This window comes from Paralichthys olivaceus, chromosome 8 (genome assembly GCF_024713975.1).
Source record: "Paralichthys olivaceus isolate ysfri-2021 chromosome 8, ASM2471397v2, whole genome shotgun sequence".
Lineage (NCBI taxonomy): Eukaryota > Metazoa > Chordata > Actinopteri > Pleuronectiformes > Paralichthyidae > Paralichthys > Paralichthys olivaceus.
The window spans coordinates 5,390,364-5,405,158 of record NC_091100.1 but is presented as its reverse complement, the minus strand read 5'-3'; the positions used below and the strand labels follow the sequence as shown (position 1 = coordinate 5,405,158).

The window sequence follows — 14,795 nt, the reverse complement described above, 5'->3', positions numbered from 1 at the left end:
ACAGAATTTATTAACATTTACTTCCACCATCAACTCCCGATAAAAGGTTCTATAACAGAAAGTACTGTGTTTATATTAAAAGCCTGAAGACAGATGCTGCTGTAGCTTCTCTGTATCAGGTGCTGTGTGAGTTACAGCACTTTGCTTGACGCTGTCTTCCTTCAGCTCTTTCTAAATACTTATGGGCTTAACCACTCAGCTTCCTCAGAACAAGTTACGACTGCTAAATCCCATCAACAACAGGGATTGCTGTCAAAGCATCATTGAATTTGACAAACGACCAGAGCACAAATACAGCTCAGGGGGAAAATGTTGAATCATGACTTCTGAAAACCCCTCTGGCCAACTTCCTCAAAGCTCCCAGGACTTTTTCTGACCAGATTAAGCTTCCAAACTGTCTGACTCAAACTTTCTTTTCTCCGGGGACAGCAGCATCAGGACTCTCGCTGGGGTATTACTGTAGTTTCCCTCCTGCGTCAGTCATGACGTGTTCTGTTTTGGTAAATCTGCCTGGTTCTGAGCAGCTTTCATCAGATTTTCATCACTCACTTTTCTCTCCTCTCTGTCAGATGATGGAGTTCTTACCAGGTGAGTTTTACTGCAGCGGGCAGAAAACACAAGCCTCTGTCTAATTTGTTTTACTTCTTGACAGTGTCTTCAAATGATTTATCGCCTCCTGTCGCAGGGCCCTGATTGGACCATTCCTGTTTAATGAGACGATATTAGCATCAACAGTTATATGAGGACACCGCTCTTCAGGCCAGGTTGTGAAATGTATGCGGACTGGGGAGGACTATGGGTGAGCTCGTGTGATCTGAAAGAAAACTAATCGTTGGGGACACAATGGAATCCAAGCATTCAATTACGATTTCATCACAAACTACAGTTGTAATAATTACTACAGAACAATTTCCATTTCATTTGTATTAACACAAGTCAAATAGTTTTATAATGTTACAGGACTGGTATTATGACAGTGACATGTTGTATTGTATTGCAGAGTGCAGGTATTTCTGTTCATATTCTGCACCAAGTACTTAAGAACTTCTGAGGTACTTGTTATGCTATATATTTTATTCTGTTAGATTTATTTGACAGTTTTAATGTCTAGTTACTTCCTGCTCATGGTATTCTATCTGTAGTGAAGGGTGGGTAATAAGTATGTATCTGTATTTTTTATTTCAGATTTTTATTCTATTTTGTAATATCTCTGTTGTTCGCCTCTTATCTATCTGCTGTAAGACTCAGAAGAAAGTGTTTATGTCTCCCCCCTATTGGGAACCACTGGATCAAACTATCTCACCATGCACAAAACCAGTATAACACTGGTCACACAGGGATGCATCAGTTTTATTAAATTTAATATCTTACAATACATCATTTGCACGAGACTAATATCTGCGGAAATAATACTCTTCTTCCTTACACTAAATATTATCCCTTTACTTGTACTCTTGCAGTACCTGCGATAGAGTACATCTGTATTAGTACCATAGACTGTATATAAAGAGATTAGTACTCTACTGTACCCTTGTTATGAAATCGCCCTTTCGGTGAACGGGTTTGGAGTTTGAATGTCCCTCTGCGACCACCGTAGTAGCCCTCGGTGTTTGCTAGCTGTGCTAACCTGCTAACCTCCAGGCTCGGTGCAGAGCATGGCTGAATATTCACACGTGAAATCGACCAAACTGGTTCTGAAGGGTCTCAACAAAGGGTGAGTTCGTCTCCTCACTGAGCAGCACGCGTCCCCGCGGCCTCCATCTTTATTACGAGCTAACCGAGTGGATGTCAACAACCTGTGCTAGCTAGCTAGCTAGCTAGCTACAGCAGCAGAGGCGAGAACGAGGAGGCTGCGATGAACTTTACTTTTTCTGTGTGCGATCAGACACTTGGTTAAAAGTTGAAAGTGTTAGCAGCTCAGTATCAACACAGCGATTGTTCAAAAGCTTTTCACAGACTGTGGAGCTCAGTCTGCTGTCCGAGGCGAGCTAACACACTGGCACTAATGCTAACAGCTAACATCTCAACCATCATTCAATTTTGGACAAACAAACAATGATGTGTCCTTAAAATGTTGAATGGAATATTGTTATGTATGTAATTATTTGTGATATTAGTAGTAGAACTGGGGTCCATTGATATGATCACAGAGAAATAACCTAGAAGTTGCAGAATGATGTTAGATTACAGCAGACTCCATTGTTATGACAAATAGAAAGTATTTGTACTTATGTAAACTTCTTATATAATTATTGTGTATTTATTCATAAATAAATTGTCACCACTTTGAACAGCTTATCAAAATTAAAGTCACACAATTCTTCATATAATTGTTATTTGCTTATAAATCCATAAAATTCAACTTAAATGTCATTTGTTTCATTGTGATGATTTTATTTTCATGTATCACACACAAAAAAAACCTTTGAATTTTACGCTGTAGCTCCACAAAATGTATTAAGAGTCCTAAGAGTCGAGGTTTTCCTGGAGTTCATGTTCTAAAACTTTAATTTGTGATGAAATTTGAATGATTTCATTGATTTGGTTTTGATATCCAGAGCCTTGCAGATGCATTTCAAGGAAAATATATTCACCTGTTCCCTGGAACGGCAGCACCCGAGTCTGAATATATATTATTTTACAAGGTCAACCTGTGTAATCTAACATTTGACAGCCACATCTTGAATTAGCATTTGACGTGATTGCAATATTTTTTTTTCTTCACAGGAAAAAGAGAAAGCACAAGGATAAGAAAAGAAAAGCGACAGATGATGAACAAAAACCTGATGTCGTTGGTGTGTTTATCTACTTTATTTGGACATTTATATTTGTTATGAGAGAAAATCAGTTAGAGACGTTTGATAAAATGTCTTTACACAACTTTTGCACATGTGGAGCCAATATTACCATTCTGATTTTTCACGACCACATAGATTTATTTTAACGTGTGTAATTTGGAAAGTTTGAATTATTAACAGAGAAACAATTTCATGGTCATAAACTCTTAGTATTTATAGATATGAGCCTGATACCAACAGTTTTTCACCAGATCAACAATACATTAAATGTAGCTGTTGTCTATGGACACTCTATGAACACTGTCTGTATTTGGATTTTATATGTAGAGATGTTCACTGCCAAACCTTTAGGGGCTATATTATAATTTTTGCTCACGTTTGTCACAAAAATTTGAAGAACCAGCTACAAGTAATCCTCCACCCTGAGGTAAACAGGGTTTCAGCTGAGGAAGCATCCAAATCAAGATTTTCAAAAACTCTAATCCTAAACACAGCTCATGTCTTATATCAGCACAGTTTACTGCAAAAAAGAAGAAATCCTCTGTGTGGAGATCACACCTTCATGTTTTTGTGACTTTAAAGCAAACAGTGATGACGTGTCATTGCACATTTTGACCTGGCTGTTTCTGCTCAACAGATGGGTGGTGGTCAGTCAACAACTTTGGAGAAATTACGGGAATGGTTGCGATAGAAATGCAGAACAACTCGTACATCCATGCCGTGGATACTGGACTTTTCACAGTCGGTGCACCGCACAAAGGTAAGCAAGTCAGTTATGTATATATATTGTGTAATCACAGAATGAAATAGATGTTTCTCAACGCAATGCAGTTTATACTAAGGTTCCCATGAATGTTTTGTGCTTTAATAACAACTTCAACTACTGTAAGAATTCCTTTTGATTGATACTGTTTGATCAGTTTTTGTTGGTTGGTTGGATCATATAATTCCTTTATTAGTAATTCCATGTGCATTTCTACTGGAGTTCCATGAGTTTTCCTGCTTATGTTTGTATGTCACAGACATCACTGCCTGGGGAGTAACTCACTGTCATTGTCCATCACATGTGATTGTGATGATATAATGATGTTGTGTTACCATTTTAAAAAATGTTTTCCCTGTAATGACTCAACACAATCTCTAATTAAAAACTAACAATCATCCTTTAGGGTCATTATTTATTAAGGGAGATAAAATAAAAAACAAGATGATTTTAATACATCGCTCCGGGCTGTGGAACATTTTTCAATATTTCTTGACATGTTTTACACAAAGCAATTAATGGAGAAAGTAATTACCATCTTTTGAGCATCCGTCTTTTTAAAGCCAAGGCATGTCCATGTGAGTAAAGACGAACAATTAAATCTAACAATGCAAGTTATGAGGCAAGCGGTGCAGTTGTCTTCACTACTAGGTTACAGCAGAGACTCTAAAGGTGTGTTTTTAATTGGTTTTTGCAAAGTGAATGACATATTGGATAACATGTATAATAAAAACAGTTAGGACAATATTGTAGACAAGAAATACTGCGGACCCTGAGGCTTCAGGTGTTGGGGGATAAAGTGGGGGGTATTTGCGTTGAGTCCCAAATACAAAAAGGATTTAAGCAGGAAATCCAGACACCAGACTGCAAAGCAGGGTTGACTTGAGGGGAAGGACGGAGCTAACTCAGAGTTTTCACCCACTCCTGCCTTGGGGCACTTCTGAGGGAGTGTTGCTGCGTTCACATTGCACCAGTCTGCCCGGGAAGAGAGAGAGAGAGAGACGCTATTCACAATTAATTCAGCCCACGTTTTGTGAGAACCAGTGAAAACGCTTCAGAGATTGAAGCATCCCAACTCCCTTAGTGGGTCCTCGTCATCTGCATGCACATAAGCTTGTTTCTAGGAGATGAAAGAGAAGGCAAGCTAGCAGTATAGAAAGAGAGATTATAGATTTCCCCTCTTTACTGGATGTTCTGCACCAGCAGCACGGTGTGCACGATGCAGCCTTTGAGAAAGCTGAAAAAAAACGCTCTTGTTCACCTGCAGGTCAAAGGAAACACGCTGAGGGTCTCTCAGCCAAATCTGAGGGTCATTCTCTGATGTATACAACAGATAATAAGCCTTTTTGAAAAGCAGCTTATATCATATTTTACTCCTGCTTTTCAATTCTTCTTGCGTTAATGTCTAGTCGACTCTGCTCCTCCTCGACCAGATGCCCGTATCACGCTCTGATGCATTCTAAAAGTGAGGAAGTGACCTGATCACAGGCAGGTCACAGTTTTATGAAATCACAGGGCGCCCAGGAGACCTCAGTATTTAAAACAAAGCATTTAAATGCAACACAGCAGCTTCCATATCACGACGTGGTCCGAGATCTGCACAGCGCTGCATAGCCAGAGGGTTTGAATGTTTAAAAAAATATGGAACTGGTGTGAAATTTTATAAAATAAGTCCGGTGAGAGGAGTTTACTGTCTCGTATGGGTCCCACGTGTACACAGGAAGATGAATGTGCTAAACAAAAGTCAAACATTTAAAACGAACAAACTGAAAATAAGTGATTAGTCAGAAATCACAATATGACATAAAGCAAATGGAAAAACTAACAGTTGAAGATGACAGTTTTCACAGAAATGTGAAAAGCAAACAAACACTTAAAAGGTCGAACTCGTTCTGTGTGTTTCAGATGATGAAGGACCCGACCCTCCAGAGCAGTTTACTGCCATCAAAGTCTCTGATACACGGTGAGTACACAAACTGTGTGTTTGCATCCACAGATAGTCCTCCTCCTGCAGATTTATTACCCTACTTATGCATTTTCTATGAAGGATTTGTTTGTATCGTCTAGATGCAGAAAAGTAATTCATGCTTCCACGAGCGGCGTCTCCTTGAAGAGGTTCTGTCTGTCAGAGATCTGTTTCTCATGTGGTGGTTTCACCTTTCCTGTCACTCTCCAGGAAAAGCTAATGATGTTACGAACATTAGATTAGCAGACCTTGTGTTGTCTCCTCCGGGGCCACGGAAAAATTGTGAATTTCTTTTTTTATTTCTTTTTGCTGTTGCAGAATAGCCCTGAAGTCTGGATATGGCAAATACCTGGGCATCAACTCTGAGGGTTTGGTGGTGGGCCGCTCTGATGCCATTGGTGCCAGGGAACAATGGGAGCCAGTCTTCCAGGATGTGAGTGAATCTTTAAATGTTTCCTTATTTTGCCGTCGTGATCTAATGAGGCCATCAGTTAAAGTAACACTGTGTAACTTGTATTGAGCAACAGCGCCCTCTGCAGCCACATGTGCTGATTCATCTGTTGGGCTCTGTGTCTGTGAGGTTAAGTGGATTTCATGTAGAGAAAAAAAACAGTCTGTGTGTTGACAGCAGCTCTGACTGCGTCGTCCCACTTACTGAACTGGAACGCTCGTGGAAATTACCCATGATCCCCAGCTTCCTGAACCAGAAGAGCTGCCACTGTAACAAATACAACAAACTATAATTAGAATTCTTCATATTGTCAAAGTTTTCTCACTGAGTACAGGAGATAAACTTCACACCAGACACTAAGCAAATATTTCTTGCAGTGACATTACTTACAAAGTCAGGGCAAAGATTCAAATTCCGCGACACCTGTGCATTATTTACAAATGTTTTATCTGTGTTAAGTTGAATCTGTTGTAATTCATATAACCAGAGGATGATATAAAACTATATTTGTTGGATGAAGCAACATTTTTATAAAAGTTAACTCGGGTTTGGGGAAAGTACAGATACCTACAGCTGCAACTGATATTTAAATATCAAGCTCAGTAATTCATGTCAGAAGAAAAGTGATAAATGCCCGTAAGTACTTTACTAAATTAACCTGTTTGTGTAGGTAAATGTTTGATTTGTGTGAAGGCTCATGTGACCAGTAATTGATATTTGAAATTTGAATAAATACAAATGTTTTATATTTGGGATGTATCATGTAAGGGCTCCTCTGCCTTTCGCATCTCGCCTCAGGGTGGACTGGAGTTCAGCCTGTGAGAGAAACACTTTGCTGTAGCCATGAGCAGCTAATTCATTAACACTTAACACTGCAGCGCGTTGCTCACCTTGATGCTTTGTTGAACCTATAAACAACAGGCCTGGCACAACCTCGAGCCTCTCTTACATCAAATATCAGGAGACCTTCCAACCAATCCCACTGCAATTCTGTCTAATCTACTGCCTTCTCCTCTGTTTCCTCTCTGTTCTGCCTCAGGACAAAATGGCTCTCATGGCAGCAAATAGCTGTTTCATCTCCTACAGTGACAGCGGGGACATTGTTGCCAAGAACAAGAGTGCGGGGGACGGCGAGATGTTGAAGGTGATGTGTAAATCGTGTGTTTATCCACAAGGTTGCATGTTAATCCGTTCATTTTAAGCCTGTGATCTCTGCGACGACCTGACTCTTGAAAATGTTTGTGACCCCCTCACTTCAGGGGACTCCAGGTATTGAAATTTAATCTCTTTTTGTTTTATTTTTTTCCTCCTCTCTCCAGATCAGATCAAGTGCGGACCGAGAGGTCAAGCGTAAAGATGATATTGCAGATGAGGACAAGGGCAATGTGAAGTCCTGTGAGATCAATTATGTGTGAGTAACAGAGTGCGGACTCATTACACAGCCAGCCCGATCGCAAACTAATGAGGGAAACCCATGTTGGAACTCTTACTCTCTAATAAGTGAAGCCTTTTATTCATGACCAATTTAAGATCCATTTCCTTCAAATTAGCATCTTGAAGAGAAAGATTGAGCAGATCGTTATCTTTGTGAATCTCAAATTGAGGGGGATGAAATATTTTGACCTCCTGTGGTTTGGGTGTCATTATTTTGAGGGGCAGTGTTTGAGTTAAAGTTCAGGTATCATCATATTGTTAGAATAATTTGTGGTAATGTTAATGTCCCTTTTCAGGATTTCTCTATGGAATTGTATGATTTCTGTGTTTTCTTATGTGTTTTTATGTAGATTTAGAAGAGATTTACTCAAAGCGAGGGATATATTTATATTTTCATACTATATTTATAATTTCTCTTGTGTGAGTTGAACTACATAGAATATATCGTGATATTGTAGCACATATTATGTCTCTCAGGTTTTGAGTTGTTGATTAGAATAAAAAAATCAAAGCAATCAAATTCAATATCTGGATGGTTTGACATTACACCGTTGAAGTAGTTTACCTCGTAGGATCCTCGAGAATAAATGCTAAATTACTTCATTCGGAAGATAAGAATATGTTATTTCCCTTCCATCATCCACACATTGTTTTATGACTGACCAGAATTGGCCAACAAGAAGTCATCCCTGGTGAGATCACGCATCTCAGCTACTTCCTCTTCAATCACGCGCGTTAAAGATGCAATTGATGGAGTGTTGTTTGAGTGGAATGAGGAAGCAAACATTACCACCGTTTAGCTTCCGATGCTGTTAGTGTTTTTATATACGACCCGTCCGTAGCCCATCGAGTTCCAGGCAATAAATCTGAAGCTGCTATTTTTCGCTCAGCGTGCTTCGGCTTGCGCTCCCGCTCTATTATTTGTTTTAGATGAATGCTGGGGAAATGGACTCGTCATGTTGACATGTTGATAATGGCTGCCCTTGAGCCTGCGTCTTGATGTAGTGTTAAGCGTCTGAAATGCCTTTCAGGATGGAGTGCAGCCGGGGAATCATAAAACATAGACAGGCAAACTAAATATCCAAGAAGTTTCTGACAAGGTGCCTCGGTTGTTTTATAGCAAGATATTTAATAAAGTTTAATTTGAAGGCACATTCAAAAGAGATGGAATTCGTGGAGGAATACGTCCTTAAAGCCTGTGACAGTACAGTGCTACCTGAGACTTTAATGTTTCTGGGGATAACAGTTGTATATATGTTGGTGTGTGGCAGCTAGCAGGCTTAGCCACTGTCAACGGTTAAATACTCTGCTTTAGTTAATACATGGGCTCATTAAGATTTAGCTGCTTAGAGTCTTAGAGTCGCAACATTTTGTGGTTTTGTGGTTTTTAACCATCGGTATTTGTCTTGTTAATGTTGTTGTGTGAATTACAGGAAGAAGTTTCAGAGTTTTCAAGATCGGCGGCTCAGGGTCAATGAGGACGACGCCTCCACGTTAAAGAAAGCCAGGACGGACGGGAAGTTTCATGAAAGTCTGCTTGACAGGTGTGAAAACAAGATCACCATATATTTATTATAAAATGCTTGCTCTCGTTGTGCTTTATGATCATTCTCATTGATACAGTATGATACAATAAAATCAAAGAGTCTTAATTTGGGGCGTGAGGATGAAATAATCGTTTGCATACTGTGACTTTAACATTTGATCTTTTTTTCATTACAGGAGAAGCAAGATGAAAGCAGACAGGTACTGCAAGTGAAGATTCAACTTTGCTGCCATGTCTCTGTAAATGTCACCTTTTCATTATTGTGGTCTTTTAATCTAAGATCAGATGTTATTTTTAATAATAATAAACATTAAAAGTTCAAATCTGTTTTGTCTGGTCAGTTATTCTACTCTGCAGCAAGTTGGATTCACCAGTGTTGTGACATTTATACACTCGTCAGCTGATCCTCAGTGTAAATAATCATCTATCATTTCACTTTGCTATGAATCAACTGGATGTCTTATCTGTTTATTTGAATGAAGATTAAAAAAACACTATAAAATCCTCATACGTCCTGCACATCAACACTTCAACAAAATTATGACAGCATTGACAGCACAATACATCAAAAGTAAAACTGCTCGTTACACAGGAAACATCTATCTTGAAACACATGCATGTTATTTATCACTGGGCTTCTATTAGTGATGCATCATTGTGTAAACTGCTACTGATATTCAGTTTACTTATACTGAGATATTCTGCAAAACCATTAATTTCATGAACACATTTTGCATTACAAGTGGAAACGATTTAATGTGTTTAAATTAATGTGATTAAAAAGCTGCTTGGAAGAGGAGAGTGAGGCTGCTGCACAAGAATAATGAAAGATTAAGCTGCGCTGGAAATCATTTTCAAAATGAGCTAAAAACAATAAAAACTACAACAGCTTGTAACATCTATAGTTACACCCCTGGTGTAATTTAGCATTCTCTTTTCATTGGTGCATTAGTTCATATTATTACATTCGTATATTATTGTTGTATTTCTTTCTACATTGATGTACTTTATTGTAAACAATGACTACAAGTACAAACGTTTAAGACTCATATCATCTTCTCAGAGTTCAGACCAGTGATGATGAAGTATTAAGAACCCAAAAAACTTCTTAAAGAATAGAGTGCAGTAAAATAAAGTTTTATTATCATGGAGATATTTCCTGTTGAATGTGTTGTTGTCTCTGATGTGATTAATAAAGAATATTTAAAAAAGTGGTTATTTAATTTTACTTCCGTGTTGTGTTGAATGTGCTGGGGGGGGGGTCGTTCTCACCGCGTTAATTATAATCATCGAGTTTTTCACTTTTTATGTCAAGAAACCTAAATAATATTGTTTCACTTGACGTTTAATTGTTAATTAATTCAACTTGTGTCGTTTTTTTATTGGTTCGGAAGGTGTTTTATTCTCCTCGGTAACTTCCGGTTCCCCCTGTGTCACGGTAAAGTCAGCTCGCCGTCACGTGCTAAACTTCAGGCCGGGGAGCGGAACACAAACAGTTCGTGTCGAGACGTCGAGAAAATGTCTCCGTGTGTTCTCCTCCTGTCCGTGGCTCTGGTCTCCGTCACCTCCGCTCAGTTCGTCCCTCCGGTAAGTTTGTGTTCGTGTCCTCGTGAGAAAACCAACAAACTGCGTGGACTCGGTGTTGTTACCCTGAAGTTGTGTTTGTGTTTGTGTTTGTGTTCTGCAGTTCACTGAGGACTGTCGCTCACACATGTACCCGCCCAACGGACCCACGTAAGTAACGTAACATCGGTGAAGCTGCTGTGAAGATGTTTACGTGTTAATCGTTAACAGATGGAGAATCACAGTTTCTCTACGTAACTCGTGTTTGGTAACATCAGCGCTCTGCTGCCTTCACGTACCCCTCGTTCATCTCCAAATCCCGCAGCTTGTACCTGATGAGTTTTGGTTGAATCCCGCAGCTTGTAAAAAAAAAAAAAAAAAAAAATTGTTAGTTTACTTGTGGTGGAAAATTGCCAAAAACAAATTAAACATCAGGTAATTTTTTTAGTTTTACTTCTTAATTCTATTTTACTATAATGAGTTACTTTTTAAACCTGAAGCAGGTTATTGATCCTGTACAATTAGCCCACATGGCCTCAAACTAATTAATAATAATCCTGTGATTGGATGTTTTCCTTGTCGTTATTCTGCTGCAGTCATTTTACAGCTGTTTGCGTCTGCAGGTTCAGAGGAGCGGTGGCTTGGTACACAGTGGACCTGGACCTGCCCCCCAGCAAGAGATGGAACACTCTGATCGCTGACAAAAAAACTGATGTGAGAGATCTGCAGAGCTCTTGAAAGTAATTTACCCAGAAGTCTCACTTTTTATGCTCATGGCGATTTTCTGTTTTTTCAGCTGGTGACCATGATTCAGGCCATCAGAGACTTGGCTGATGCGTTCGTGCCCAGTGGGAGACTGGTGGAGCTGGTCGACGTCACACTCGTGAGTTTTACTTCTCCTCGAAACTGGACTCATTTCTGTATTGTCACAAAAGCTTTTGTGACTGAGGTGTTTGATACATTCCCGCAGCCTCTGATGGCGAACACTCTCCCAGACCCGTTCAGTGAGGAAATTAAAGGAATCGCTGCCGTTTCCGGAATTCCTCTTGGTGAGAAAACAAATGTTGAAATGTTTCTAACTCTTTAAAAAGTCCTGAACTTTCTGCAGACACCACGCGTCTCCCTGTCTGATCATTGAACTGTATTTTTCCTCTTTGTTTTTATAATGCAGGTGAGGTCGTCTTGTTCAACATCTTTTACGAGGTGTTCACTGTGTGCACATCAATCGTTGCCGAAGATGATAAAGGTTGTTCATCGTCCACGATCATGTTGAATTATGAAGTTTAAAGAGAAGCTACATCAGTGCTGAAAGGTTTTTGTCTCTGTGCTTTCTCAGGTAACCTCCTTCATGGAAGAAATCTGGACTTTGGTTTATTTATGGGGTGAGAATTTCAGTTTTTAAGCTTGATCGTACTCAGGATTTAAAAAAAAAAAAAAACACAACACAGCTCATGAGATGAATCTTTCCCTCCTCACAGCTGGGATGTGAAAAACAAGTCATGGATCATTAGCGAGAAGCTGAAGCCTCTGGTGGTGAACCTCGATTTCAAGAGAAACAACCAGACCGTCTTCAAATCCACAAACTTTGCTGGATACGTCGGCATGTTGACCGGCATCAAGCCTGTAAGATATTTCCTCCTAAACATCATTTAACATCACACGATGGAGCTTCCTGATGGCAGTAACTTAATTATTTTCAAATTGTCCTCTCAGCACACATTCACTCTGACTATGAATGAACGCTTCAGCCTTGATGGAGGATACATCGGTGAGTAAAACTCGCTCAGCTCCGTTTGTGATGTCATGAGAGAAAGAGAGATGGTTTACAGTGATTCATGATTAATGACGACTCATCAATGCAGGAATCCTGGAGTGGATCCTGGGCCAGAGAGACGGGATGTGGATGAGTTTCCTCACTCGCTCTGTGCTAGAAAATGCAAACAGGTTTTTTTTCCTACTACTTTTACCTGAAAATGAAAATACAAATTCTCAAAAGTTATTAAGACAAATTAAAAGGGACATGTGTAACTCTAAAAGCCAGTAGCAGACGTCGTTTCTTTAAGTTTAGTATAAAACTTGAATGGTGTCTCTCCACGACGATGTCTCTGTCCCACAAAAATAAATGTCACTTTTGTCTCCTCAGCTATGAGGAGGCCAAAACCCGCCTGGCTACGACAAAGCTTCTGGCTCCTGCTTACTTCATCCTCGGTGGAAACCAGACGGGGCAGGGCTGCATCATCACCCGCTCCAGAACGCTCAGCATCGACTTGTTGGAGTAAGCACCGGAGCGTTTAATCCCAACAATACACAGTGTTTGTAATCTTGGATCTAGACTTGAGATTCCAAAGGCCTCTTCTGTTAAAATCACCAGTTAAATTGACTTTGTATGGTAAAAGTCAGTCCTGGGCTCAAAACAATTCAATGAAATCAAATGCAGCAGTGAAAGTAGTGGCTCAAAAGTCACCATGACTCAGCATTCCCTGTGTTTGTCTTGTGAAACATTAAACTGCTTCCCCACCCGGGACCTGATGACAGCTTTCATTTTAGATCAGCTGATTTGATCATATTTCACAAAGCAGTTGCATGTGGAGCAGCTGCGTGTCACACGTCAAGGTTTTTTCCATTTGATTCCCTCAGGATCGACCTGAAGCTGAATCGTTGGTACGTCCTGGAGACAAACTACGACCACTGGGAGCAGCCTTTGTTCCTGGACGATCGCAGGACTCCCGCCATGAAGTGCATGAACCAGGTCACACAGAAGGTGAATATCCTGACCACACCTACTTCCTGTAAAGAGCTGGACGAACGTCTGTCTCTGATTAGAGGACGTGATACAATCATGTGATTTCTTTTAGTTCTAAATAACGAGCTTTGTTTATCTCCTGGTTTAGAACATCTCTCTAAAGACCATGTACGACATCCTCTCAACCAAACCTGTGTTAAATAAGGTGAGTCTGTCCATTGATCTAAAATTCAAAGACATTTAAGTGATTTCAGATTAAATAACATTTTTGTTTCTTATTTTCCCCGTGTGTCTTTTTCCAGTTGACCACTTACACAACACTGATGCAAGTGTCTACTGGGAACCTGGAGTCGTACATCCGTGACTGCCCTAACCCCTGCATGCCCTGGTGATGGTCTGAACCCGGATCAGTTTGTAAAGGCTGAGCTCTTGGTAGAAGCGCCGATCGAGACGAGCTCAGCTGATCTGGAGACAAAACCGCAGGTTCTCTCTTGAAGCACAGCAACGAATCTGCTGAACCAAAGTCTGTTTGTATCCCTGATGTCATTTTGTTTGTCTTCTCTGTTTTAGACAATTCAGAAAATAACTTTGATAAAAATACTTTAACGCTTTTTTCTGTTCATGAGGGAAACTGGTACGAAAGTGAATTAAATTTGTAAATGTCTTTGTATTTTTACTGTGATCATACCTGGATCTCAACGTGGGCTGAGAAACCCCTGAGATTGTTGCACATGTGTATAATTAAATTAAAGATAATTGTAGTGCTCTATGTGGTAATTCAGTCTAATGTGGTAAAAGTTCCTTATTCAGTTTGTTGCCTTCTCCAATCACGGCTGTAACCATCTGAGTTACAGTCTCATCACGTGACTACTGACGACGTAACAACACTGATAAACGTACCTCATTGCTGACCTTTGCTTTTTGTAAAGATTGTTATTAAATGAATTCACAAAATTACAGATAGTGATTTATTTATTTATGAAGTGAACTACATGAGTGTGTTTATATTGAAGTGTTAGGAGATTTCTCAGTTATTGTATAGTCCTATAAATCATGACATTAACTTAAGACCATAGACTTTGTGTAGAGATGGACGATGTGATTGCTTCTCTAAAGTGAAGCCAAAACGTCTTGACCATTATAAACCCTACCTCCTCCATGTTAGTGGAAGGGACAAGCCAAGGTTCTCGTCAAATACTTATTTCTAAAAGATGTTTTTTTTAATCATTTTAGATCTGATCACTTATTTTACTGTTATTGTTTGTGTCCAGGATATTTTGACTTCTTCTCTGGATATTGAGAGGAAGTGGAGATGTGTCGTCCATCTTTATTTACAGTCAGTGTTGCAGACCAACCAGCCCTGAGCTAAAACGCTGATTGGATTTGATTACTTATAACATTTCAAAACTAAATTTACCCAGACCCAGAGTCTCAAAAATACAGTTTAACTACTTACATACAGTAAACCTGTGTGGACCTGCCTTGTTAATGTAAACCTTAGTGACAGTAACATGTTGAGAGCAGCAGATAT

The 14,795-nt window shown here is 39.6% G+C and overlaps 2 protein-coding genes across 2 annotated transcripts; both read left to right on the top strand.

Annotated features, from left to right (window-relative positions):
* Positions 1-529: 529 nt before the first annotated feature.
* On the top strand, positions 530-9,281 carry frg1 (FSHD region gene 1). Its single transcript, XM_069529466.1, has 10 exons — positions 530-588; positions 686-1,714; positions 2,728-2,795; positions 3,436-3,558; positions 5,467-5,524; positions 5,846-5,960; positions 7,018-7,122; positions 7,298-7,389; positions 8,846-8,956; positions 9,135-9,281. The coding sequence occupies exons 2-10, from the start codon at positions 1,656-1,658 to the stop codon at positions 9,169-9,171; spliced, it is 768 nt and encodes a 255-aa protein (XP_069385567.1). The 5' UTR covers positions 530-588; positions 686-1,655; the 3' UTR covers positions 9,172-9,281.
* Positions 9,282-10,163: 882 nt separating this feature from the next.
* asah1b (N-acylsphingosine amidohydrolase (acid ceramidase) 1b) lies at positions 10,164-14,218 on the top strand. Its single transcript, XM_020103078.2, has 14 exons — positions 10,164-10,545; positions 10,646-10,692; positions 11,145-11,235; positions 11,318-11,404; positions 11,492-11,570; positions 11,693-11,767; positions 11,858-11,903; positions 12,000-12,144; positions 12,235-12,289; positions 12,384-12,465; positions 12,665-12,796; positions 13,159-13,282; positions 13,413-13,469; positions 13,567-14,218. Exons 1-14 carry the CDS (start codon positions 10,477-10,479, stop codon positions 13,654-13,656), a joined length of 1,179 nt encoding a protein of 392 aa, XP_019958637.2. The 5' UTR covers positions 10,164-10,476; the 3' UTR covers positions 13,657-14,218.
* The last annotated feature ends 577 nt before the right edge of the window (positions 14,219-14,795 follow it).

Bases quoted from the DNA above. Each gene is read 5' to 3' on its own strand.
- frg1 (XM_069529466.1), top strand. From the start codon at position 1,656: ATGGCTGAATATTCACACGTGAAATCGACCAAACTGGTTCTGAAGGGT. The intron at 5,525-5,845 runs GTGAGTACACAA...TTGCTGTTGCAG, and splicing joins ATCAAAGTCTCTGATACACG to AATAGCCCTGAAGTCTGGAT. The intron at 7,123-7,297 runs GTGATGTGTAAA...TCCTCTCTCCAG, and splicing joins GGGACGGCGAGATGTTGAAG to ATCAGATCAAGTGCGGACCG.
- asah1b (XM_020103078.2), top strand. From the start codon at position 10,477: ATGTCTCCGTGTGTTCTCCTCCTGTCCGTGGCTCTGGTCTCCGTCACC. The intron at 11,768-11,857 runs GTTGTTCATCGT...GTGCTTTCTCAG, and splicing joins CGTTGCCGAAGATGATAAAG to GTAACCTCCTTCATGGAAGA. The intron at 13,283-13,412 runs GTGAATATCCTG...CTCCTGGTTTAG, and splicing joins TGAACCAGGTCACACAGAAG to AACATCTCTCTAAAGACCAT.